The sequence below is a fragment of the Panthera leo genome, chromosome A3 (genome assembly GCF_018350215.1).
Source record: "Panthera leo isolate Ple1 chromosome A3, P.leo_Ple1_pat1.1, whole genome shotgun sequence".
NCBI lineage: Eukaryota > Metazoa > Chordata > Mammalia > Carnivora > Felidae > Panthera > Panthera leo.
In genome coordinates, this window is record NC_056681.1 from 29,842,918 (window position 1) to 29,867,004 (window position 24,087).

At 43.7% G+C, this 24,087-nt stretch overlaps 1 protein-coding gene across 3 annotated transcripts in view; it reads right to left on the reverse strand.

The window, feature by feature from the left end:
- DNAAF9 (dynein axonemal assembly factor 9) overlaps positions 1 to 24,087 on the reverse strand; it is a 130,236-nt gene that overhangs the window by 28,935 nt on the left and 77,214 nt on the right. For all 3 annotated transcript variants that reach the window (XM_042931495.1, XM_042931496.1, XM_042931494.1), the window contains exons 21-28: positions 19,625 to 19,728; positions 15,963 to 16,109; positions 14,799 to 14,887; positions 14,283 to 14,384; positions 13,670 to 13,787; positions 11,698 to 11,786; positions 10,250 to 10,408; positions 4,741 to 4,866 (exon numbers count right to left, since the gene is read on the reverse strand). In XM_042931495.1, coding sequence (XP_042787429.1) covers positions 4,741 to 4,866; positions 10,250 to 10,408; positions 11,698 to 11,786; positions 13,670 to 13,787; positions 14,283 to 14,384; positions 14,799 to 14,887; positions 15,963 to 16,109; positions 19,625 to 19,728 — 934 coding nt within the window. The remainder of the gene's footprint in view (positions 1 to 4,740; positions 4,867 to 10,249; positions 10,409 to 11,697; positions 11,787 to 13,669; positions 13,788 to 14,282; positions 14,385 to 14,798; positions 14,888 to 15,962; positions 16,110 to 19,624; positions 19,729 to 24,087) is intronic.

Here is a 24,087-nt window from a genome sequence, read left to right on the forward strand (position 1 = left end):
CCTATATACATAGGAATAAACATTTAAAAAATACATATTGTTTTGGCAATTTACTTTTCTCAGTTCACAAAATACTGTGGACATTTTTACATGTTAAAATCTACTTAATTGTTTTAAATCCCTGCCTAGTATTCCATTGTATGAATATCCCAAAATTTAACCAGTCTCTTACTAATGAGCACTTGGATTATTTCCAATTCTTTGATATTACGAACAGTGTTTTTTTTAAATAAAGATTTTTTATTTTTTAAGTAATCTCTACAAACAAAGCAGGGCTCGAACTTACAACTCCGACGCCAAGAGTCACATACTCTACTAAGCCAGCCAGGCGTCCTGATTTTATAAACAGTGCTGTTTTGAACACTGCAGAGCACATCTGTCATGTTTCAGACTACTCAGTACCTTCTAAACAACTTTCCTAGGCTTGAACTTACGAAGTCCAACTTTTTTTTAAACAGCACAAACTACCTTTCCAGCCTTTCTTGCAGTCTGGGGTAGGCATGTGACCTAAGTTCCACCAACCAAATGTACTACAAGACTCCCACAGGCAGTGAGTCAGGTGAGTGAGGGGATGTATGCTAAGCAGATCCCATTTTCTGGTGAAGGAAGTGGTTGAGATATCCCCCCTACCAGGGCAGCCCTAAGAGGTTTGATTGCACCTGGCTGCCTAGCCAATACATCCCGGCCCTCTTGGAGACTCTGCAAGCTGTAATGTCCTTTAGTAAATCTCTTTCCATTGAAACATACTGGAGTAGGCTCTCCTGTTTGGAATTAAGAATTCTATATGAAACAAACACCCCTATACCTATGTATCTTTGCACATTTGTACAAATATAATTATATGAAATTTTAGCAATGGAATGGCCAAATTTGTCTTCAAACAGATTATATCATTTTATATTCCTATCAACACTGCTTTTGAATGTACCTATTTTCCTACACTGTTGCTATGTAATAAGCCACCCCAAAACTAAGTGGTTTCAAATAATGATGACGTATTATCCCTCATGATTCTGTGGATTAGACGGGCAGCTGTTTTGGCTTGGAACAGCTCAGCTGGGGCTGATGGTCTAAGATGGTGTCATTCACATCCAACTGGGGTCTCAAGCTCAGATGGGAGGAATGGGATGACTAGGCCTATCTCTCCACATGATCTCTCATCCTCTACCAGCCTAGCCCAGGCTTCTTCATATGGTAGTCTCAGCTCCCAGAGGCAAGAGAGGGCAAGCCCCAATGTGTAAATGCTTTTTAAGCTTCTGCTTATTTCTTGCTTCTTGATGTCCCATTGGCCAAAACAAGTCATATACCCAAGCCCAAATTCCAAGTATAAGAACTAGATACAACTCTTCAACTCTTGATGGAAGGGGCTGTTTTTGCTGTGGGCATATTTTAAATCTTCCACAGCTGGCCACGTAAAAAAATTTTCTTTTTTTAAAATTGGTGGGCTTAACACTGGCCACGTACTATTTTTTTAATGGAATGGGTTTAACTTTATTTCTTATTTAAAAATTTTTTTAATGTTTACTCCTGAGAGAGACAGACAGACAGACAGACTGTGAGTGGGGAAGGGGTAGAGAGAGAGAGGAGACACAGAATCCAAAGCAGGCTCCAGGCTCTGAGCTGTCAACACAGAGACCAACATGGGGCTCGAACTCACAAACTGTGAGATCATGACCTGAGCCAAAGTCTGATGCTTAACTGAGCCACCTAGGTGCCCGGGGTTTAACTTTAGTAAGTTTCTGTTCTTGATCACGTGTGCCATAATTCTCTTATTCTATTCCATGTGCATAACATGCACATGGAATAGAACAGCCCCATAGCCCATATGCATGGACTAATCATTAGTTTTCCAACAGAGCATCAGTAGACCACTACAGTAAATTACTTTCTGGGAGGAATTCAAAGGTAAATTTGGAAATTTCTAATTTCTAAAAAAAAAATTAGCCAATCAGTAACTTTGAATTACTGACTTAATACTTTTGATGTCCTAATATGAAAAAAAGAGGAAATTAGTATACTCATACTAACACGCATGATTTTGTTACTTGTATTTTTATATTCCATGACCGTAATTCACACATGATATAGCCTTATTCTATTCTTAAATAGATTACATGCTCATCTTTGGTCCTTTTATATACTTCTCATATATCTGAATTCTCTTAAGGACCTTTAGTCCTCACATGCTGGCACACCCATTTATTCACCAGATATTTCGTGAGCACTTACTTGTATTAAGCATTAAACAGAAATGGTTTCGGCACTCACAAAAGCGAAGTCTATATTCTACAGTTCCTCTCTTTTCTCTAATGATCTTAATTTGTCTATTTTTCTTCTTCACTTTGTTATTTTATCAAGCTTGAGGCTCTCTGAACAGACTTAAGTTTTAGCAGTGTCTATTCTACTTCTCACTGCTTTGATTGAGATTTTTTATTGCGATGGTGGTTTTATTATTGTCTTCATTTTCTTTCTAGGGCTCTAGCAGTTCATTTTCTATCTGTATTTGCTAACTAAACTCCCTGGTCTCCCTGATCTTTTCTATTTAAGAGTTTTACTGAGGTATAACTTGCATATAACATTCATTCATTTTACGTGTACAGTGTAATGATTTTTAACATAAATTTACAGAAGTATGCAACTATCACCACAATTCAATTTTAGAACATTTGTATCACCCCAAGAAGATCCCTCCTGCCCACTTCCCCAGACCTTTTATATAACTTCTCTGAGCTCTTCCCACCTCACCCTATTAACTTCTCTTCTTCTTAATTTTTTTTTTTTGACAGTGCAGAAGAGTACTCGTCTAGGCTAATTCTTCTGAAGTATAATCCCCATCTGTCGTTTGCTTATTACTATCTTTTCCTACCTTTTAAAAATGGTATTATCTGTCTCACATTAAATCTCCGTCTGCTTTAGGGCATCTTTATTTATTTATTTATTTTAAGATTTTATTTTTAAGTAATCTCTATACCCAACATGGGACTTGGAAGTCACAACCCTGAGATCAAGAGTCCTATGCTCCTTCAACTGAGCCAGCCAGGCGCCCCTTTAGTTTATCTTTAAATGAAAACTTGAGGAAAATAAGAAACACGACTGATAGAAAGGTGGCATGTAAGAGTCAATACAGTAGTCCAAAGTACAGTGGTGATGCTCAGCATTCACCATAATAACCTAGGACAAAAGGAAAACAGACCACCTTGGCTTTTTTATGGGAGAGCAGAACCTAAGTCACAGCTAAAGAGAAGAGATATGGCGAAGACATTTCTTGAAATCAGTCGAGGTGATAAGGGAAGTAACCTCCAATATAATTTATGAGAGACATCTGAAGATATCAACTTGGGACTTAAATAGGAAGGGAGCTCTTTCAGATGAAGGTTGAAGGGTGGATCAATTAGTTTCCAGGAGAGAACAGTAATTTGGACTAGTCAGAAAGAACACATGGTTACAGGCCTGGGATACATTCCACTAGGCTAAAGGGACAGGAAGTCAAATAGCTCTCTGAAGGGACAATGTAATGTTTGAATCTCTCCCCAGTGAGGAGTGCTCTGATGATGAAATAGATACTTCCAGACACCACTGGAGAGGTATAAACCACAAAACCCACTCGGAAAGCAATTTTCAGCTGTGAATGAAGAGTAATAAAACTGATCATACAATTAATTAATAATATCTCTTTGAAGATTCTAAGGAAATTATCCCAAATTTGAGAAATTTATATGCATAAAAATATTCCTATAGCATTATTTATAATAGTGAAAAGTTGGAGACATCCTGTGTGACTAACCGTGGAGAAACTGTTAAGACAATCATATCCAGCCATATGCACAATTACCACTGTGATACTGGAACATATGTTAACTTATATAGTATATGCTAATCTAAGAAGCATATAAAGTTATATGTAGACTGCAACAGTGAAGACATGCAGACAAAAAAGGCAAGGAATTCACAAAAATTATAATACTTAAACCACTGAGTTAGTGAGATTATGGGTAAATAATTATCCAATTTTCATTGTTGTTATATTACTTCCAATGTCTAGAGAAAAAAAGAGTTCACCTATTAGTAGCAAGAATGAATGTCATTAACCGAGGTTAAGGTGGCTTAAGCATAGGAAAAATTATCTATAAGATACTCTAAGTACCTTGGGAAACAAATCACCTCCCCTGTAGTAAAGAGGAAAAGAAAGGCTGCCATGGGCATTCTTTTTTTTTTTTTTTTTTTAATATTTATTTGAGAGAGAGAGAGAGCACGCATGTGCGAGTGAGAGTGTGTGGGGGAGGGGCAGCAGGGAAGGGGCAGACAGAGAGGGAGGCACAGAATCCGAAGCAGGTCCCAGGCTCCAAGCTGTCAGCACAAAGCCTGACATGGGGCTTGAACCCACAAACCGTGAGATCATGACCTGAGCTGAAGTCGGATGCGTAACTGACTGAGCCACCCAGGTGCCCCACGGGCATCCTTTTTTTATGGGAGAAGCCGTTTCAAGTCCCACTACTCTAGATGGGCAACTTTTCAGTGCAAAAAAAAAGGGGGAGAGGCTGCCAGTGTATAGGCATCTCCTGAGAACCTAGCACAAATCAAGCAATAACTGAGCATTCATTATATATAAGGTAGAGTAATGCATTCCAAAAGACAGTAACACGTAAAGATGTGTCTCCTTCTGGTGGGTGGGAGAAAATCGCTTTCTGTACACTTAAACCCATCACGTCTTGTGGGCTGGAGATAATCCGAAGTATGTACCTGTGGTCCATGTAGCAGCTCAGGGGCTCCACACACACCGTGATGGCACCAATGGTGAAGGAGGACTTGACATTTGAGTCTGGATGGGTCTGCAGGGCCTGGACAACATCAATGACATCTGTGTAGCTGGAGGAAAAAAAGAGAAAGATTAGTTTACTGACTGGGGCCGCAGAATGGGGGAAGAGGGGCACACTGAGGGGCTGAGTGAGCAAGAGTGGAAGGAAAACCACGAGGAGGTACCTGTGACTAGGTTCCTTGGGGTCATCCCACTTCATGATTCAGAGCCCGTCCCTGCATCCCACAGTGTTTCTGCATTCCCAAACCCCATTAGTACTCCTAACTGTGCAAGAGTGAGTGGAAGAAGCCCCCATCACTTCTAGGAGTGAAGGGAAGCCTGCAGATGACCCTGGCGCTCTGAAGGTGGGATTGGTGTCCTTAGGCCTGTTTTCCAATCAACCTAGGAGCTTCGATGTTGGTCTATTTCCTTTAATAGCTTTCCCCTCTCCTTCTGCTTCACAGAACATGCAGACAAGAGAGAATGGGGTTCCTCTCTAGGTACCCCTGTAGGTCAGGTACCTCTGTAGGTCAGCAGACACATGTCAAACCCCGCTTGCATTTGTCTTTCCTGCTGGGAACTCCCTCTAAACTACAACTTCCAGAGCCAACTTTAATTATTTTTAGTTAGAATGTAATATGTTTAATCATTTAACTCCCCCATGCATGCTCCTCCCAAGGCCTTGTCCTTCTCAGCAGAGGGGACTCCATTCTTTTAGCTGCTAGGCCAAAAAATTTGTTGCGTCATCATTGACTCCATTTTTTCTCAATTTTTGAACTATAACTAGAATGAGATGGCTGCTCACATTCTCACACTGCTACTGGGCCAGGACTGTCACCATCTCTTGCACAGATCACCCCACAGCCTCCTCACTGGCCTACTTTTTTTTTTTTTTTTTAATGTTTATTTTTCAGAGAGAGAGAGGGAGGGAGGGAGAGCGCGTGCACCCATACACATATGCACACGCATGCGGGGCAGGGGCAGAGAGAGGGAGGCAGAGGATCTGACGCAGGCTCCACACTGACAGCAAAGAGTCCAATGTGGGGCTCAAACTCACGAACTGCGAGATCATGACCAGAGCCGAAGTCGGACACTTAACCGACTGAGCCATCCAGGTACCCCTCACAGACCTCCCTACTTCTGTCCCTGGCCCTGCCTGACCTGTCTTCAACACAGAAGCTAGAAGGATCGTGCTGACCCCACTGTGCTAAGCCACGGAGTGGCTTCATCCCACTCAGAGTCAAAGCCCAAGTCCTTACGGGGCGCCTGGGTGGGTCAGTTGGTTAAGTGTCCAACTTCGGCTCAGGTCATGATCTCGCAGCTCGTGAGTTTGAGCCCCACGTCAGGCTCTGTGCTGATGGCTCAGAGCCTGGAACCTGCTTCAGATTCTGTGTCTCCCTCTCTCTCTGCCCTTCCCCCACTCATGCTCTCTTTCTCAAAAATATTTAAAAAATTAAATTTAAATAAAATTAAAGAAAATAAAAAAGCGAAAGCCCTTACCTCAGCCCCCACGGTGGTCTATGATCTGACTCCCACACTGCAAGGACTTTCTCCTCCTACTATTCCTTCCCTTACCTCAATCTGGCCATCCTGACCTCCTGGTTCTTCCCTGAACATGCCAGGCATATTTCCACCCTGGCATTCTCGGTCCCTTCCTGTGGTGCTCTTTTCCTCAGGTATCTGCCAGGCTTGCTTCCTTGTTCCCTTCAGGTCTCTGCTCAAATGGCATCTTATGAGAGAGGGATCTTCTGACTTCCTGCAGCCTATGTGACACAGCAACCTTCCTTTTGGCACCACCGGTCCCCACGAAATTCTTCCCTACAGCACTGAACATCAGCTACATTGTATTTTCTCATTTATTTGTTTTTAGTCTGTTTCTGCAATAATAATGTAAAGTGATTGAATGGTGTAATCTATGGTGCCTAAGCAGGATAGATGAAGGAACTGGATGTTCAATCATGGGTAGACCCATGGCCACTCCAAGAAGGGGCCTTCCCTCTTTACCTTGTAGAGAACATTTTCCCAGCCTATCACCAAAAGGTCAGTTCCTATAGAGGGAAGGGAAATCAGAAGGCATCCTTGCTGATCATATGGGCCTGGGTCCTAGACTGGGCCCTTGGGAAGCCAGTGATGGTGGCTGGGGGGAAAGGTATAGCCTGCCTGAGCCACTCCCTGAGTTTCTACAAATAATTCATCTGCAAAATGTCACTTGGCGTTATCCCAGACTGTAATATTCACATCCCAATCCCCAGGTCTGCCTCTGTCCTGACCAACTAGCAGTACTTCAATCAAGAACAGGGTGTGCCTGGTTTTAGAGCTTCCCCACAAGTGCCGGGTAGCCAGAGAGCTGTTAGAGTGAGCCCTCTGCTCCCCGGTTTCTCCCCCTGCCTGGGCACACGTGTGGATGTCCACATGGGGTTCCTTCTCCTGGTTCTGCAGTGTCTAGTTAGGCCTGGATGCAAGAGAGCACCCCACACTGCCTGCATTGCCAGGCGTTCTGCACCCCTGTTAAGTAGGACTGACTGATGCTTGCACACTGCCCCAAATCTCTTTGTGATCATGTTTACCAGATTTAACCCTCCTGGTTAAGTGCCCCAGCCTTGCTCCTAAGCATCAGTTTTCTCTCTCTTCTAAAAATAAGTTTCGGAAGCTTTTTATTTTCCATGTCTGGTATGAGCCTAGAGAATCCTTTCTGAGGGCAGAAAAGAACTGAAAGATTTACCAAATCCTGGTCATTTTGGTCATTTTAATATCCTGGGTTTTCCTTCAGAGAGGGTGGCTGGTAATTCCCAGGTTTTCAGAGCATTCCATTTAATGGAAAAAAGGTTGGAATGAAAACAGGCCCCAAAATCCTTGGTGGGAGCAGTGTTATCGAGGTGATGAATGTGGGCACTGCAGCCAGGAACTGCTGTGGCAAGACAGGAGGCCCTTGGTGTCTGTCACTCACTGTACTTGCTGTGGGGAGGAGGCTGCTAGGCTCTCCCTCCCTCCTCAGCCCTTGCCCTGTAATCATCCTGGCCAGGGCCTCCCAACAGGAGGAGGCAGGCTTTACTACGGAAGGAAGCACACTGCTCCAGCTACCAGAGCCTGAACTCGATCACTTTGGCTAATAAACTGCCTCAAATGCATGATGAAGGAAAAAAAAAAAACCAAAAAAACAAAAACAAACACACACAAAAACCCCTGGTTCTTCATGTCTGCCTCTTTCTTGTCAGTTCTCTCTTTATTAAAAATAAAAGCAAAACAAAGAAACAAAACAAAACCCCAGCAGGATTTTTACTTTCTTTATTCTGAAACAACATACCCCATTCAACTGTCCTTTGGCCTCTGTTTTATGTTTGCAATTTAAGCCTACAATTTGGGCATGTGTTTTAGATTAATAATTCAATTTTTGTTTTGAGAGAGACTTTAAATGTAGATAATTTAAAGAATAATTTTTTACAATATTCTGGAGTATAAACAAATATAATCTCTCAAATTCCTTAAAATTATTTTTTTTTAATTCAGATTTCTCCAGTTTTATGTGTGTGTCTGTCTATAAGTTCTAGACAATTATATTACCTGCATAGGTTCCTGTATCTACCACCACCGTCAAGACACTGAACAGTTCCACCACCACTTGGTTCCCTTGTGTTGTCTTTTTATGACCACACCCACCTTCTTCCTACCTCCCACTCCCAACCCTAAGTCCCGGCAACCACCAATCTGTCCTCTATTTCTAAAATTTTATCATTTCAAAAACATTAATTTTTAAAAGAACAATTAACAGTTCCAGTGGATGTCAAAGCTCAACACCACTGCCCCACTGCTGTAGAAAGTCAAATGGAACCAGGCCACTCTGGGGACAAAAGAAAACTGCCCTAGACCACAGTGTTCCCCCATGAACCCTATAAATGAAGATAAAAGCCATATCCAGGGACTATAAATCTCAATTTGAGAAACCTCTGGAGTCTCCCTTCACTGGCAACCTCAATACTGGGCATGAAGGTCCAGTCCCAAGGAGATGGTCATGCAAAAAGGAGGCAGCCATGAGTTCCCTGCTGAGCCTCAAGAGAACGGGCTTGGCCCATAAGAACCATGTCTTATCGAGAGCCATAGCATTTTGCTGGTATTTCCACTGAGTCCCTCAGGAAAGCTGAGATCCCTAGCATCCTGGGACTTCGACTGTGCAAAGGCTGGGTCTGAGAGTGGGCTGGCCATACACGGTCACTGCAGTCCAGCACAACCAGGGCAGCTGACGCTTTTGCAGACCTGTACTGCCAGAGACAAGGAGTCAACGATGCTTTGTCAAGTGATGGAAGATGGAAATGCCCTCAGCTGCACAATGGCAAACTGCTGAATTTGACTCCAGGTCCACACTCCCAATGACTCTCAACTCTGGCAGGGACCAATCCATTCCTTTGACCATCAGAAGTGATGGAAAGCCAGAAGAAAACAAGTGGTTTCAAGCCTAGACTCTTGCTCTGTGGCTTTCATGACCTCAGCCCACAAACAGGACAAAAGGGCTGACAGAAGGGAAGGCCAGGGCAGGTGTGAGAACAAGGCCTGAAGAAGAGGAACGATGGCTTGGTGGAGTGCACAGTGCTGTCCACCTCCTGACTCAGGACCACCAGCCCAGCTTTTCTCCACTTCTCACCATCCATCTGCCCAGGAAACCCAACAGAGCTTTGGATCTGGGCCTGCTCTCTACTGGAAACAATTAGTCAATTGCAAACAGTAATTATTACGAGCACAAAAAACACAGCATAGCACAAAAGCGCTTTGTGAGAACTGCCAAAAGCTTCCGTATTACCAGCCATCATCAAGACCACAGACTATGTTTTCCCTGACCTGGCATGCTCTCTTCTGGGCCTGGGGGGTGGTGGGCCTGCATAGGGCTCCTCCCTGGAAGGCCTTAGAACAAACAGGTCGAGGTAAACTCCTTTCAGCTAGGGTCACTGAAGCAGTGGTACTCACTCTGTCCAACCTATCCTCACAGGGAGCTTCCTGCCCAACTGGACTATTCATGCTCTCCACTGAGGGTCCCAGGAAAACCTCCTGGACCAGCCATCCTGGGAATGGTGGGGGACGAGAATGCAGAGGATAGGGGCTGCCTCTGCAACTCCACACAAGGGAGGATTGAAACAGACAGCAAAGGAAGAGACCTCAGGGCCTTATCAAAGAATCTTGCCCAGAGAATTTCTTCCCTAATTCTCTACTGTGAGGATAGAGAATTTTGAGGATACCATCGTGCTGAAACCAAACTTAAAACTTGTGGGCAAGCTACAGCAGCTCTCTGGGCCACAAGATGGTAACCGGAGTCCTTGCTTGTCTGAGGCCTCTCTGGGTAGTGCAGACTCTGCTCATGCAAATGTGGAGGTCATTCTGTGTCCCAGGCTAGCCACACACAAAATACAACAGTAATGGCAAGGTCATCACCATTCCCATTGTCCCCAGAAGACTTCCAGTGCTCACCCTTGCAACACCACTAGCAGTCGAATCTTCTTGCGGATGTAGGCTGACTGGCGGGCAGAGCGATTCTGCTGGGCCTCCAGGACACTGGAAAGGTATCTCTGGAAGTGGGCAGCATGAAAACATTCGGAGCTGTCCATGATTTGGCGGTATACCATCCACCTGGAAACGGCAAGTATAATCTCAGCATGGGGGCTGCCTGCTGGCCTGGCCCCACAGACTCAGCCAGTGGATCCAAATGTGACCAGTACTTCCACAGACATTCTGCCCAGTGACCCCGCACAGGAGGCCTGGGGAGCTCCGTATCCTGAAACCACTATCACTGGAACTTTTGACAGGAAATGCCTTGCCACAGGGGAAAAGGTCAGGTAAGCACATGACCATTAATCAGACTTCAGAATTGAGAAAGACTCCTTATGACTGGGCAGTCATTTCCTGAAGGACCATCCAATAAAATGGCTTCAGTCTGGTGCTGAGTAAAATTTTTGCTAAGAAGTGAGCAGGGTGAAGAATTCAGACTATTTCTACAACAAAAGAAATGGAAATAAGGGAGGAACTGGCTAGCTACTTAGTACTTGTAAGAAGACCAATATTTCTGGAGCATCTCTGTAAAACTTGTCCAACCTCCCACATCTCCCTAAACTCCCAAACTTCTAGGTGATTTCCATCTTCTCCATCTTTTCCATCTTCCTTATGGCCTCCTGCAGGATGCCTTACTTCGAGGTAGACTGACTAGATATTAAATGCCTGTTCAGTTAGCCAGGGATGTTTAGTAATCTGCCAGCCATATGAAACTGATGGATGAACGATCTTCCCAATTTCCCCTAAGCCAACGTGTCCCAGATGCACTGGAACGGATATAGTCCCCTTGTGGTCAGGGATGGATCACACCCACCAGCTCCCAAGTTCTAATCAGCCCGGTCCTGAGTTGCCTGTTAACCAGGCACACTCCCTGGCCTTTGCCTGTGCTAGTTCTGCTGCTACAGTGCTTGTCTCCAGATTTCCAAAGACTCACTCCTCTCATCTCCTCAGGCCTCTGCTCAAATGCCAGCTTCTCAGTGAGGTCTTCCCTGAGCACCCAATTTAAAACTGGGACCTCCCTCCCAGCTTGGCAATCCCTATACCCTTCTCTACTTTGTTATCTCTATGGCACTTTTCACTAGCTAATATACTACTTTCCTTGTCTGGTTAATTGTCTTCCTAAACTAGAATGTAAGGTCCACGAAGGCAGAGACATTTTTAGTCTTTTTTTTTCATTTGTCGCCCACACTTAGAACAATGTCTGGCATACAGGACGTGTTCAGTATAAATGTGTTAAATGAATGGACGGATGGCTCCTGTGCTAATACCAATCACACCAAAGGCCAGTACATGTTGAAGGTTTCCCAGTGCCTATGTGGGCCCAGGCATAGAATCCCTTTCCCCAAAGCAAAGGCAGCAGCCGTACTAACCTGCCATATTCCTTATGCAGAGTGACCAGGAAAGCACAGAGCTCGCTAGCATGACAGCCTGGGAGGCCAGTTACAATGCTGATAGTCACCTACATGAAAGAAAAGTCACGTGAGTCTGTCATTCAACAGGGAGGCAGCGTTGTGTAACAGGTTAAGAGAAATGATTTCTGGAACCAGGTTCTGTGGGTTTGAACCTCAGCACCAGCACTCACCTAGGTATATGTCCTTGGGCTAATAACAGAACCTATCTTGCAGGTGGGTGTGATGATTAACTGAGTTAATATATGTAAAGTGTTTAGAACAGTGTGTGTGGGACATAGCAAACACCACGTAAAATGTAGTGTTACTAATATAATTTCTATGCAGCAGGCTTGACTAGATCAGTTAAAATACCATGGAAAACACTGGGCAGAAAGGAGGTCTGAGACAAAGTGCCACAGGCTAAACTGGTGTGGTAAGTAAGCTCAGCCAAGGAAGAGGAGTGGCATGGGGATGTTTCTGTCTGGCTGCCCAATCCACCCAAGCCAAATGGCCTGAGCTAAGGAAGCAAACAGAAGGTAGGAAGTACGTCTGAATCTTGACTAGGTGAAGAGCAGGTTGGACTCTCTTAGCCTTAACACACAACCAGATGAAAACAGGGCCCTCTGCAGGTATGTATTCTGAAGCAACTTAAAGGAATCCAGTGACAGAGAAGAGGTGGAGCAGGGGAGGAAAGGAACCATACACCTACTGAACAGTATCAGTGTAAATTTTTAAAACAATTTTTTAATGTGTATTTATTTTTTGATATAGAGACACAGAGTGCAAGTGGGGGAGGGTCAGAGAGAGAGGGAGACACAGAATCCAAAGCAGGGTCCAGACTCTGACCTGCCAGCACAAAGCCCGACGTGGGGCCTGAACCCACAAACCACGAGATCATGACCTGAGCCGAAGTTGGATGCTTAAACGGCTGAGCCACCCAGGCACCCCTCGATGTAAATTTTTGTTTCACAAGACTCACTGGGATGGGCCTGGTCACAGATGAGTTAGATTAAAGCTTAGCTGGTGGCAGTTACCACTCTAGTTGGTCACATCAGCACAAAGATGGCTGTGGATCTCTCTTCTTTTGTGGGAATCAGAAGTTTTCCCTCCTCCCTTCCAACCAGGCTCCTACTCTATATCCCTTACTGTCCCCGTGGGCAGTATTCCATGCAACTTCTTGTTTATCCTCCTCCCCACCCTGGTCCTATTCCTCAGCGCCCAAGTCCCTGGCTCTCAAGTCACAGCACATGTGCTTATAGCCAGACACCGTCTTACTTTAGGGCCAGTCCTATAGCACCCTTTTAATGAGTAGGCATTTTCATTTTAAACTCTTGCCTTGGGGAAAAACCAGGCTTCTAACTGCTTGGTACTCCTATTTTCTTTTGCAGGTGAGTGTCTTCTAGATTTATGTATAAATAAATGCCCTCTTGGAGTATATTATGACTCTGGTTCCAGAGAAATGGTGGGAGGGGTCAAAAGGAGGGGCATGTGATGTGGGAGCGGATTAAAATCCACTCTTGGGAAGACAGTGTTTATAAAGTATCACCTTACCCTAGTGATGCCAGCAAGGCCCAATAAGGCCCTTCCTCTTATTAAGCTCAATGTGTCACCCACTTCCAGGTAAGTCCTTGTCACAAACAGAAAAGGCTGATGGGATGAGAGCACTGAGCAAGAATCTGAAAGATGTGGAGAAGCCAGGGGAGGGCATGGCAAGGTGCTAGGGCTTTATGGCTGCTACAGGGCTTGGCTGGGGTCAGTACAGACACCTGTACACAGTCATTGTACAGAGTAGGTTTCCTGTATATCATTACATCAGTATCCTAGGAGGTGGAGAGTCTTACAAAAGGGACCCTGCTTCAGCTCTTTTTGTTAACTGACACAGAAGGTCAAAGGGCAGGCTATCAGGCTTATCTTCCTGTGAATTCCCAGCATATTTGCTGAGCTGCTGTACCTTGTCATTTTCTACTCGGTGAGAAGGGTTGATTTCAGCTTGCTGTAGCAGGACTGGGAGATGGGTCCTCATCACAGGCTCTCGACTAATGCTGCTGATGGCAAAATGCTGAAGAAACCTAGAAAAACGAAGACAATGCTAATGTTACCACTGCCAGCCTTGCCTGAATGTGCTCCTTCACATGAGAAACGCCTTATCTAACTGCTAAAAAAGAAACCTTAGACAGATACTCTCTAGAGAATAAAACTATATGGTGTGTCACTACTACTGTTTACACTGATCCCTAAGAAGCTACAAAGAAAAAGCAGCTTAGATTTTTTAATGCTTATTTATTTTTGAGACAGAGAGAGACAGAGCGCGAGTGGGGGAGGAGCAGAGAGAGAGACACAGAATCCGAAGCAGGCTCCAGGCTCTGAGCTGTCAGCACAGAGCACGATGTGGGGCTCGAACCCACAGACCGTGAGATCATGACCTGAGCCGAAGACGGACGCTTAACTGACTGAGCCACCCAGGCGCCCCTGGAAAAAGCAGCTTAGAAAGGACCAACGCTGAGGTCTCTGACATTTCAAAAGACAGAACATGAAACATCTATAAACAGAAAACCAGAGCTCACCAGTCCAGCTCTGGGAGTTTGGCTGGGAGTAGCTTTAGAGGACTCCGTTTCTCTCCAGCAGAATGGCTCAGGACACTGTAGAGCTTCTGCGCACTGGAGTGTCTGGAATATCAAAAGCTCACAGATTAGAACTCCATCTCCCTATAGCACCACACTTTACATAACTTGATGCTTTCAAGCCAGAGTCTTGTGACAGAGTCAACACTTCCAAAATAAGCATCTCAATGACTTAAACACAGTGCGGTATTAGTGTGTGACAACTGGTGTACCCAGAGAGGAAGGCTTGCCTGAAACCCTTGGTAATATTACAGGTTTCTGATTCTTGGTGGATTTCATCTCTCTTGACTTCTGTTTCCCCAAGGGCACTGGCTACCTGCAAGTGGCAGCACTGAAATGACTGTGCTGGCCCTTTCAGAAGCCAAGACCCCTGTGTTACATAACGTAAGTCGTCCTGCAGAGAGAGCAGACACACACAGCTTAGGGAAACAAGCATAAACACTGAAGGCAGCCACTTACAATCTCTTTTGTTCCACAGATAATCCATCTTCCTGGATCACTTTTAAAGACAGCCCTGAGTTAGCCTGCTGTTGCCAGGGGGAGAAGACCTAAACAAAACAGAATTTGAGCAAAGAACACTTTAAACCCAACAACAGGATATGGAATCCACATGGGGATTTGATGGTTGTTGAAAATCTAGACTGTCAGGACAGAGAAAAACCATCATAACAAACAAGTTTGTTTCAAAAATAGACGCCTGAAGCAATTTTGTTCTGTATTTTTCAAAACTAGAATTTCTTTCTGGGTTCCTCTCCCAGGGATTCTGTTCCTTCAGAAGCCAGGAAGCACGGAGGAAGGTGTCAGGTAACACTGTTCTGGCAGCACAGGCATGTTCTTCCCTGGTGATGGGGCCAGACAGAAGGAGCAGTTCAAGCAAGTCCTGTTTAGGGGCACAGAGATAGCTGAGAAGAATCTGAAGTGCTATCTCTATGTCCCTGGATTGAAAGGACAAGCACAAGGAGGTAGGAAAGATGAGCAGGCAGTAAGAGTAGGACATAGACTAGCCTGCGATGCCACTCTGCAACCAGGCCAACCCTTCTCTCTTCCATGTTCTGTCAATCTGTCCTGAGAGAGGGACACTGTCCCCTTATAAGCTGCTGCAATCAGACCTTTCCGAGCATTTCCACCAGTCATGAGGCTGGCCATGTGTTTAACTTTGGCTACAGCATGGTCTCTAAGTGGGTTGTGTAATTCTTGGTAAGCTCTCTCACTCATGCAACCTGTACTGAGTGCCTATAACATGCAGACTGTCAGGTGGGACCATTCACAAGGGCAGGGCTTGTGAACCTTGGGCAGAGACTGGAGAGGGCTAGAGAGCTCTTATCCAATAGGTATGGCCCAACAATTCAATAAAGTAGCTAAAAGAAAAATGACTCTAATTATGATTTAAAGGGACAAAGATTTGTCTTAGCAGCTAAAAAGCTTTTTGTTTGGTTCTTTTAGGTTCTCATCTCCCAATGGCAAAAGCACTATTCCAGGACCCACAGGGATTAGAAGCAGTCACTTTCACCATCCCAGCTCTGCCTCTCATCACCTCACTGTTAGCCCTGTGATGTGGCCTTATCATGTAAACTCCTAAGGAAAAGAAAAGTATTTGTTTTGCTGACTAATGATTGCTGTTACCTCTGAGTAAAATGCTTGGTATATCTTTGATCTGGGGAAAAGGGCAATCATCAGAAAATTGCTTGATCCATGGAAATGAACTGGGAGATGAGGAAGCAGAGAACTTTTGAACTCTATCAGAAGGGCAGCAACAACACTGGTGGAATCCTAAAGAGAAAAAAAAGGGAGCATCAGTGAGAAAAGCCATTTGCATGACACTAGTCCTCATGATTACTGTCAGAACACATATAATGAATTTCACTGCAATTATTTTCACATTATGTGATATACTAGGGTTCAATTATGGATGGCTGGAATTATGGAATTATGGTATTGGCTTTCCAATACCCAGTTATGGGAGATACAGGAAGTACAAGGGTCTTTTCTCCTAAACTGAAAACGTCACCTCAAAACTCTTTCTATGGTATTAATCCCTTATCAGATTTACAATCTTTTTTTTTTTTTTTTTAACGTTTTATTTATTTTTGAGACAGAGAGAGACAGAGCATGAACAGGGGAGGGGCAGAGAGAGAGGGAGACACAGAATCGGAAGCAGGCTCCAGGCTCTGAGCCATCAGCCCAGAGCCTGATGTGGGGCTCGAACTCACGGACCGCGAGATCATGACCTGAGCCGAAGTCGGACGCTTAACCGACTGAGCCACCCAGGCGCCCCTACAATCTTTTTAAAAACAATCTCTATACTTAATGTGGGGCTCAAACTTACGACCCCAATATCAAGAGTTGCATGCTCTACCAACTGAGCCAGCCAGGCACCCCACGATTTGTAAATATTTTCTCTCATTTTGTGGGTTGTTTTCACTTTCTTGCACTTGTACTTTGATGCACAGAAGTTTTCAATTTTGATGAAGTCCAATTTATATATTTTTTCATTTGTTGTCTGGGCTTTTGGTGTCATATTCAAGAAATCACTGCTTACTCTAAGGTCAGTCATGAGGATTTTGCTCCTGTGTTTTATACTCAAGAGTTTAGTAGTTTGGGCTCTTCATTTAGGTCTGTGCTCCATTTTGGTTGATTTTTGTATACGGCATAAAGTAAGGATCTAACTTCATGCTTTTGCATGTGGATATCTAATTTTCCCAGCACCATTTGTTGAAAAGACTGCCCCTCCCCACTGAATGGTCTTGGCACCCTTGTCAAAACTCATTTGACCATATATGCAAAAGTTTATTTCTGGGCTATTTTATTCTATTGGTCTGACCTTATGCTAATACCATACGGTTGTTTGATTACTGTAGCTTTGTAGTAAGTACTGAACTCAGGAAGTGTGAGTCCTTCAACTTTGCTCTTTTCAAGATTATTTTGGTTGTTTGGGCATACCTTGAGGCTCCATATGAATTTCAGGGTGGGTTTTTCTATTTCTGCAAAAAATGCCATTGAATTTTGATAGGGACTGCACTGACTCTGTAGATCACTTTAGGTAGAATTGTGGTCTTAATAATGTTAAGTCTTCCCATGAACATGGGATGTCTTTCCATTTATTTAGAACTTCTTTAATTTCAGCAATGCATTGTAGTTTTCAGCATATAAGTCTCCACCTCTTTGGGTAAATTTATTCTTAAGTATTTTATTTCATTCTTTTTGGTGTTATTGTAAATGGAATTGTTTTTTTACTAACTTTTTCAGACTGGTCATTACCAGGGTATACAAATACAACTGATATTTTGGTGTCAATTTTGTATCCTGCAACTTTGATGAATTCATTTATTAATTCTAACAGGTTTTCTGTGTGAATCTTTAGTGTTTTCTACATATAAGATCATTCCATCTGTGAAGAGAGATAATTTTACTTCTTCCTTTCCAATTTAAATGCCTTGTAATTCTTTTTCTTGCCCAACCACTCTAGCTAGAACTTCCAATACTATATTGAATAGAAGTGGCAAAAATGAGCATTCTTGTCTTGGTCCTGATCTTAGGGAAAAGCTTCTTTAAAAAATTATTTTCATTATAAAAATAACATGTTCACTAATTAAAATTTTGAAAAAATATAAAAATAGAAAGAGAAATTAAAAAAAAAATCAATCCAAAGTTCCATAGTCTAAACCCAACCACATCTAACATCTTACTAATTTTCCTTCTAGTCTTTTTTCCTATTCATTTACTGACTTGCCTTTTTCAGGCAGTGCAAAATTGTATTTATCTTTCTAATTCCATACCTTGCTTTTATTTTATTTTACTTTACTTTATTTTATTTTATTTTTTGAAGATTTTATCTTTAAGGTTACCTGGGTAGCTCAGTCGGTTAAGAGTCTGACTCTTGATTTCAGCTCAGGTTATGATCTCATGGTTCATGAGTTTGAGCCCCAAGTCAGGCTCCATGCTGACAGCCTCTCCTGTGCATGTGCACTCTCTCTCAAAATAAATAAACTTTAAAAAAAAAAAAAAAAAAAAAAAAGGAGAGAAAGAGAGAGAGAGAGAGAGAGAGAGAGAGAGAGAGAGAGAGAGAGAGAAGTAATCTTTACACCCAACATGGGGCTCAATTTACAATCCAGAGATCAAGAGGCACATATTGGACTGACTGAGCCAGCCAGGCACCCCCCAGGACCCTGCTTTTAAAACTTCATTTACCATCAGCACCTGCCAAGTTGCTACAAACTATCTGTGAATATTTTCAAAGATTGCATCCCACTATCCTCTAAAGCCACCCCTATGGCTGGACATTCATATTACTTACTGCATTTCTCCTTGCCAATAGAACCTTTTATTTATTCTTTGCCAATTTACTGTTTTTACATGGTAGTGTGAGGCTGTTTCTGATGTACTTCCATGTATCTGCTAACTAACTTCATGTTAATAAAGACAGAATTATTAATAGAAAATAATTTGTTCTAATCACCAAAAACATTTTATCCAGTTTACTTTTTTACTTTTTAGTAAATTCTCTCCTTGAGACTTTCTAGAGTTTCAAATTATAAATTAGTCTGATAAATTTTATGTTATATCCAAATAATGAAATACCATTCGGCAATAAAGCAATAAGAAGGAACAGACTATTGATACAAACATGGGTGAATCTAAAAATCATTATGCTGAATGAAAAATGCCAGACTCAAAAGGGTACAGAATGTATGATGTCCATTTATGTAACATTTTGTTTTATTTTATTTTATTTTATTTTATTTTATTTGCTTACTTTGAGAGGGAAAGTGAGTGTGTGTGCACACATGCAGGGGAGGGGCAAAGAGAGAGGGAGACAGAGAATTCCAAGCAGGCTCCACACTCGGTGCACAGCCCAATGTAAGGCTTGATCCCACAACTGTGAGATCATGACCTGAGCCGATACAAAGAGTCAGATGCTTAACTGATTAAGCCATCCAGGAGCCCATATTAGAACTGCAAACTGATCTACGGTGACAGAAAGCTAATTGGTAGTTGCCTGAAGCCAGAAGTAGAGGGAAAGATGAACTGCAAAAGAGCATTAAAAAAGTTTAGGGGTGATGGAAGTCATCTGTATCTTGACTGTGATAGTGGTTTCACAAGTATATACATTTATCAAAACTTTAAATGGATATAGTTAACTGTATTTAAAGTATACTTCAATAAATTAAATTATTGGCAATCCTGCCCCATGGTGGAAGAACAGGGACAGGGAGTTATTTGGTTGTCACCTCAGAAGTGTGAGTATCCTTCTGAACATCAAAGCCATGGACTGGTAAAACACCTACCCCATCATAGAATAAAATGGAATTCATGTGATCCTTGGAAAGGACGATACTTCCGTGATGACGGTGAGAAAACAGAAGACCACTAGAGAAGAAATGCACTTTCCCTGGAAGGAAAAAAGAGCTGGTCAGAGCTGGAGGGTTGGATCTTGGGGGCTAGATCCCAATGTCCTTACAGGTACCAGGGCAAACCACAGTGGTAACTAGAGACTAGTATCTGTAATGCTTAAGTTACACAATTTTTCTTAAATGTTTTTATTTATTTATTTAATTTTTGAGAGAGTGAGAGCACGAGCCAGGGAGGGGCAGAGAGAGATGGAGGACAGAGGACCTGAAATGGGCTCCGTGCTGATAGCAGAGAGCCCAATTCAGGGCTCAAACTCACGAACTGTAAGATCATGACCTGAGCTGAAGTTGGACGCTTAACGGACTGAGCCACCCAGCACCCCAAGTTACATGATTTTTATGCTGAGCCCCGTGCTCTGGGGAAGCTGATGTACACTCCTAGAGCTTCAGAGAGAAATGAGGCATCACAGTCTTTGTACACAAATTAGAAAAAACACGTAAGTTATCAGCTGATGGGGAGAGGCAAAATTCACATTCACTTGTGGGTGTCTTCTACGGGAACACACTGAAAAAGACTTTGGGGTATGTTTGTTCTACCGCTGAGTTTATAAACTCTGCTTCCTCCTATTTTGGCAGAAGGTGGCTTGGCTCTAAAGAGACCACATCCCTCACTTAAGGCCCAACAAGAGCAGTAGAGTCTCAGCTGAAGGACAGTAAAGGGAGCCTAAGGGTCCCTGTGGCCAGCAAAGGAATATTTGAGTTAGGCAATAAGGGGATTCTATATACACCAGAGACCTGTTGTTCTATATTCACAAAAGATGGGTGGGATGTAGACACTAGATGTGGTTTCTTCAGTTCCGAGGATTCAGGTCTGAGGAGAACTGTTGTTTTCTGGGTGGTCAAGGTCATACAGAATCGCTCACTATGGGCCCTAGGGGGCAGACCAAGAAAGGATGGAGAGCTAAGATGACAAGTGTTAAGGCTGGGTTTGGAAACTGAGATGAAGCACCCAGAGCACCCATAAGACCACAGAGGGCAGAAGACAAAGAAGAGGGACTGATTCCTTGAGCTGTAGCTCTAGGAATGCAGCCCCAAAGCTTGAGATTGTAATGACAAGAAGAACAAAGGCAAAGGTGAGGAATTTTGGAGACTTCAAGTTTTCCTGAGGAGGTGCGGTTTCAGGAGGCAGAAGGCCTGAGTAAGTGTGCTGGAGTGTGCATGTTAATGGGGCATGAAAAGAAATAGGGCAGGTAGAGGCAGCTTTTAGGTACAAGAGGAAGGTTTGGAGGCTGAATACCAACAGACAAACTAGATGGTTAGAGGGAAATAGTGCTAACCTTAGCATCTGGGGCAGCAGCAGCTGCCCAGTTTAAAGCATCCAGGTTCAAGGCCTATAAGCCTCACAACCTCTAACAAGTAGAGCCTGACCTCTTTTGCACATAGGCTTGCCCTATAGGCTTCTTGAATAGAAGCCACCCACCACCCAGCTTCATCCTGTATCAGTGCCAAGGTTCTTCACGGCTGCTCCCAGACCATTCCCTTCCATGATGGCACAATTATTTTCATTCCCTCAGACACAGAAGCCCTTTCTTCCCTTCAATGCTCACAATGACTACCCTCCTAATCATGCCACAATGTTTCAAACAACCAAGACTTCCATCCCTTCTTAGAGATCCAGGGGATGACCCACACCCCATTCTGGACTCACTACTCCTCAATCCCAATGCCACAGCAGTAAAACAGAACCCAGAACATCTTAACCTCTGAAATCTTCAGCTCCAGAACCTACTCTTGGAGTGCAACATCCTATCATCCTTTTTGCTATCTCACTTCCCAAATCTTATTCTCTGATGTCACTGAGCCTTTGAAACCTCAGGCCCCCAGTTTTCCCCTACTGCTCAGAAGTTTCTGACTTTCCTCTCACCCACATCTAGGGCAGATCTTCCAGGACAGGGCATACTTTAACTTCTGTTTTCTTAGGGAAGGGGATGGGAACAGATTCTGCTCAGTATTTACTAATTACACTAACTGCACCAAGCACGTCATATACATTATAGTTTTCCATCTTCCCAACAAATTTAACAAGTAATCTTCTTCTTACAGGACTGATGGGGAGACATAAGCTTAGAGAAGTTTCTCCCCAAAGTGACAGAACTATGTGCAGTGCAGCCAAGGCACTGTGGCACCTGGGCCCCTCTGGTTCTTACCCGGCTTCTCCCCACTTGGCTCTCTCCAAATGGCTCCCTACGGCTGATCTGACGATGTGCTCTCTCTGCTTCTTAGCCTCAAGAGGCCCACAGCGCTGCCGCAGTCCTTCCTCTGCTCTCTCAGCTCCTCTAGTAGCTCCCCCAAGTCCCAGCCGAGATTTTCAGCACTCTCCTCATGTCATGACCTCACTGATTCTAGCCACAAGATAACTCTACCTACTGTTTACAGAGAAAAGAGAGGTCAACAGGTATTAGGTTAAGAACTGCTCCCCTACTACTGCTTAGTATCGGTACCCTTCCAGGTTCTGGGCTCACCCTCCACCTGTGTAGCTCCAACAAGACGCTTCTCAGAAGCAAGAACAGTGCCACTCAAAGGCCTCCTAGACAAATCTCAACATCCTTCCAAAGCTTCCAGAAAAGAGCACAGATGTGAGAGGTCATCTCCAGTATTTCCTTTCTCTCTAGACTCAAGCTTGAAATAAAACGGAAAAGACGAAGACAGAAATTCATAAGGCAGTGTTGGAAAAGCACTCATTTTGGGGCCTGGCCCAGGGCAAGAACACAGTAAACAGAAACTGATTTTAGTACTGGCGCAAAGAGACTGCCCTGTGTCGCAGCGACCCCTCGGCCTGGCTCTGGGAGCAGTAACTTTCATTATCCTCAGAGCACACATGAAATGTGACTCACTGGGTGGCCCAGTGCCTGTTACCTGGTCTCTGGATCCTAATCCACATGAAGTAAAGACACTTCCAGTATCTGCTCTGGACTCATGACTGTCAGACTTCAGTCTGAAGGGAAATGCCTTTGTAGGGGTTTCTCAGTGACCATGGGAGCCAACTCCTGATGAGATCTCCTTGGCTCCTTGTCTCATCCCCAGTGCCCTTACTGAATGGCTTCTCTCATTCCTTCTCCATTCTGTGAGTCTAAAAACCCAAAGTAAGAGCAAGTTCCCCTTCACTACCCAAGAAGCAGCAGGGGACTGAGGCCTGGCTCTGTCTTTGATTGACCTCTGTATCACCAGGAGTCCAACAGAAGGATGAGCCCTCAGGCAAACAAGACACCAAGTGCCAATGAAGAATTTGGCTTTTCCTCCTTTAGAAAACTGGCTGTACAAAGAAAACTCCTCCAGTGGTCCAGCCTGTGTGAAGAGGGAACATCTATCACTGCTGAGGAACTATGATACAATGGCTGGATAATTTTCATTCTGTGTGAGAGTGTGTGAAATGTACACGTATGGTTTAAAGAAAATCAGTAACAACAAAATCTCAACGCCCGTACACTCACCACTCAGACTAAGAAATCCAGCATTGCTAGTACCTTTGAGGCCTTCCAAATGTCCTTTCTCAATGGCTCTCTCTCTTCTACCCAGAGGGAACCAACACCCCGAATTCCATATAATTTTACTGTATTTCAGTGTATCTATAAACTATTCATTATTTGGTCTCATCTGTTTTGCTTTCATATAAATAGAATTTTACGTTTATTTTTTTATTAAAAATTTTTTAAATGTTTATTTTTAAGAGAGAGAGAGAGAGCAAGTGAGTGTGGGGGAGGGGCAGAGAGAGGGAGACAGAAGATATGAAGCAGGCTCCACACTGACAGCAGAGAGACTGATGTGGGGCTCGAACTCATGAACCGTGAGATCTTGACCTGAGCCAAAGTCGAACGCTTAACCAACTGAGCCACCCAGGTGCCCCTTTATAAATAGAATTTTAATAAATGTGTCCTTCTGTGATTTGCTTACTACTCTCAACATCTGTTCCTGAGTCATCTATGCTGTAGGTAATATGCAGCTATATAATCCATTCACGTTAAGTGCTGCAGAGGACATTCTCTCTATGGCATCCCTGGCTAGCTTCATGTGGACACAAGGGAACACACAAGAGGGTTCAGAATGAAGTCAGCAGATTAGCAGTTGCCCACTGCCTAGGTCTTCCCAGCATAGGAGGGTGGGACTCAGCTTGGGAACCAGAGTTCTCAGGATGTGTCCACTGCCCCATGTGCCGATGGGACTGGCGTCCCTGTGCCTCAATGCTGAACAATCTCTGCCCAGTAGAAAAAAACACCCCGCATTCTTTAAAGCCCTACAGGGACAATGAAGGAGCTGCCTGAGAGCCAACCATTCACTGAAGCCTGTAGGAAATAGTAAATACGTACAGTCAACTGATATTCAACAAAGGTACACAGACAGAT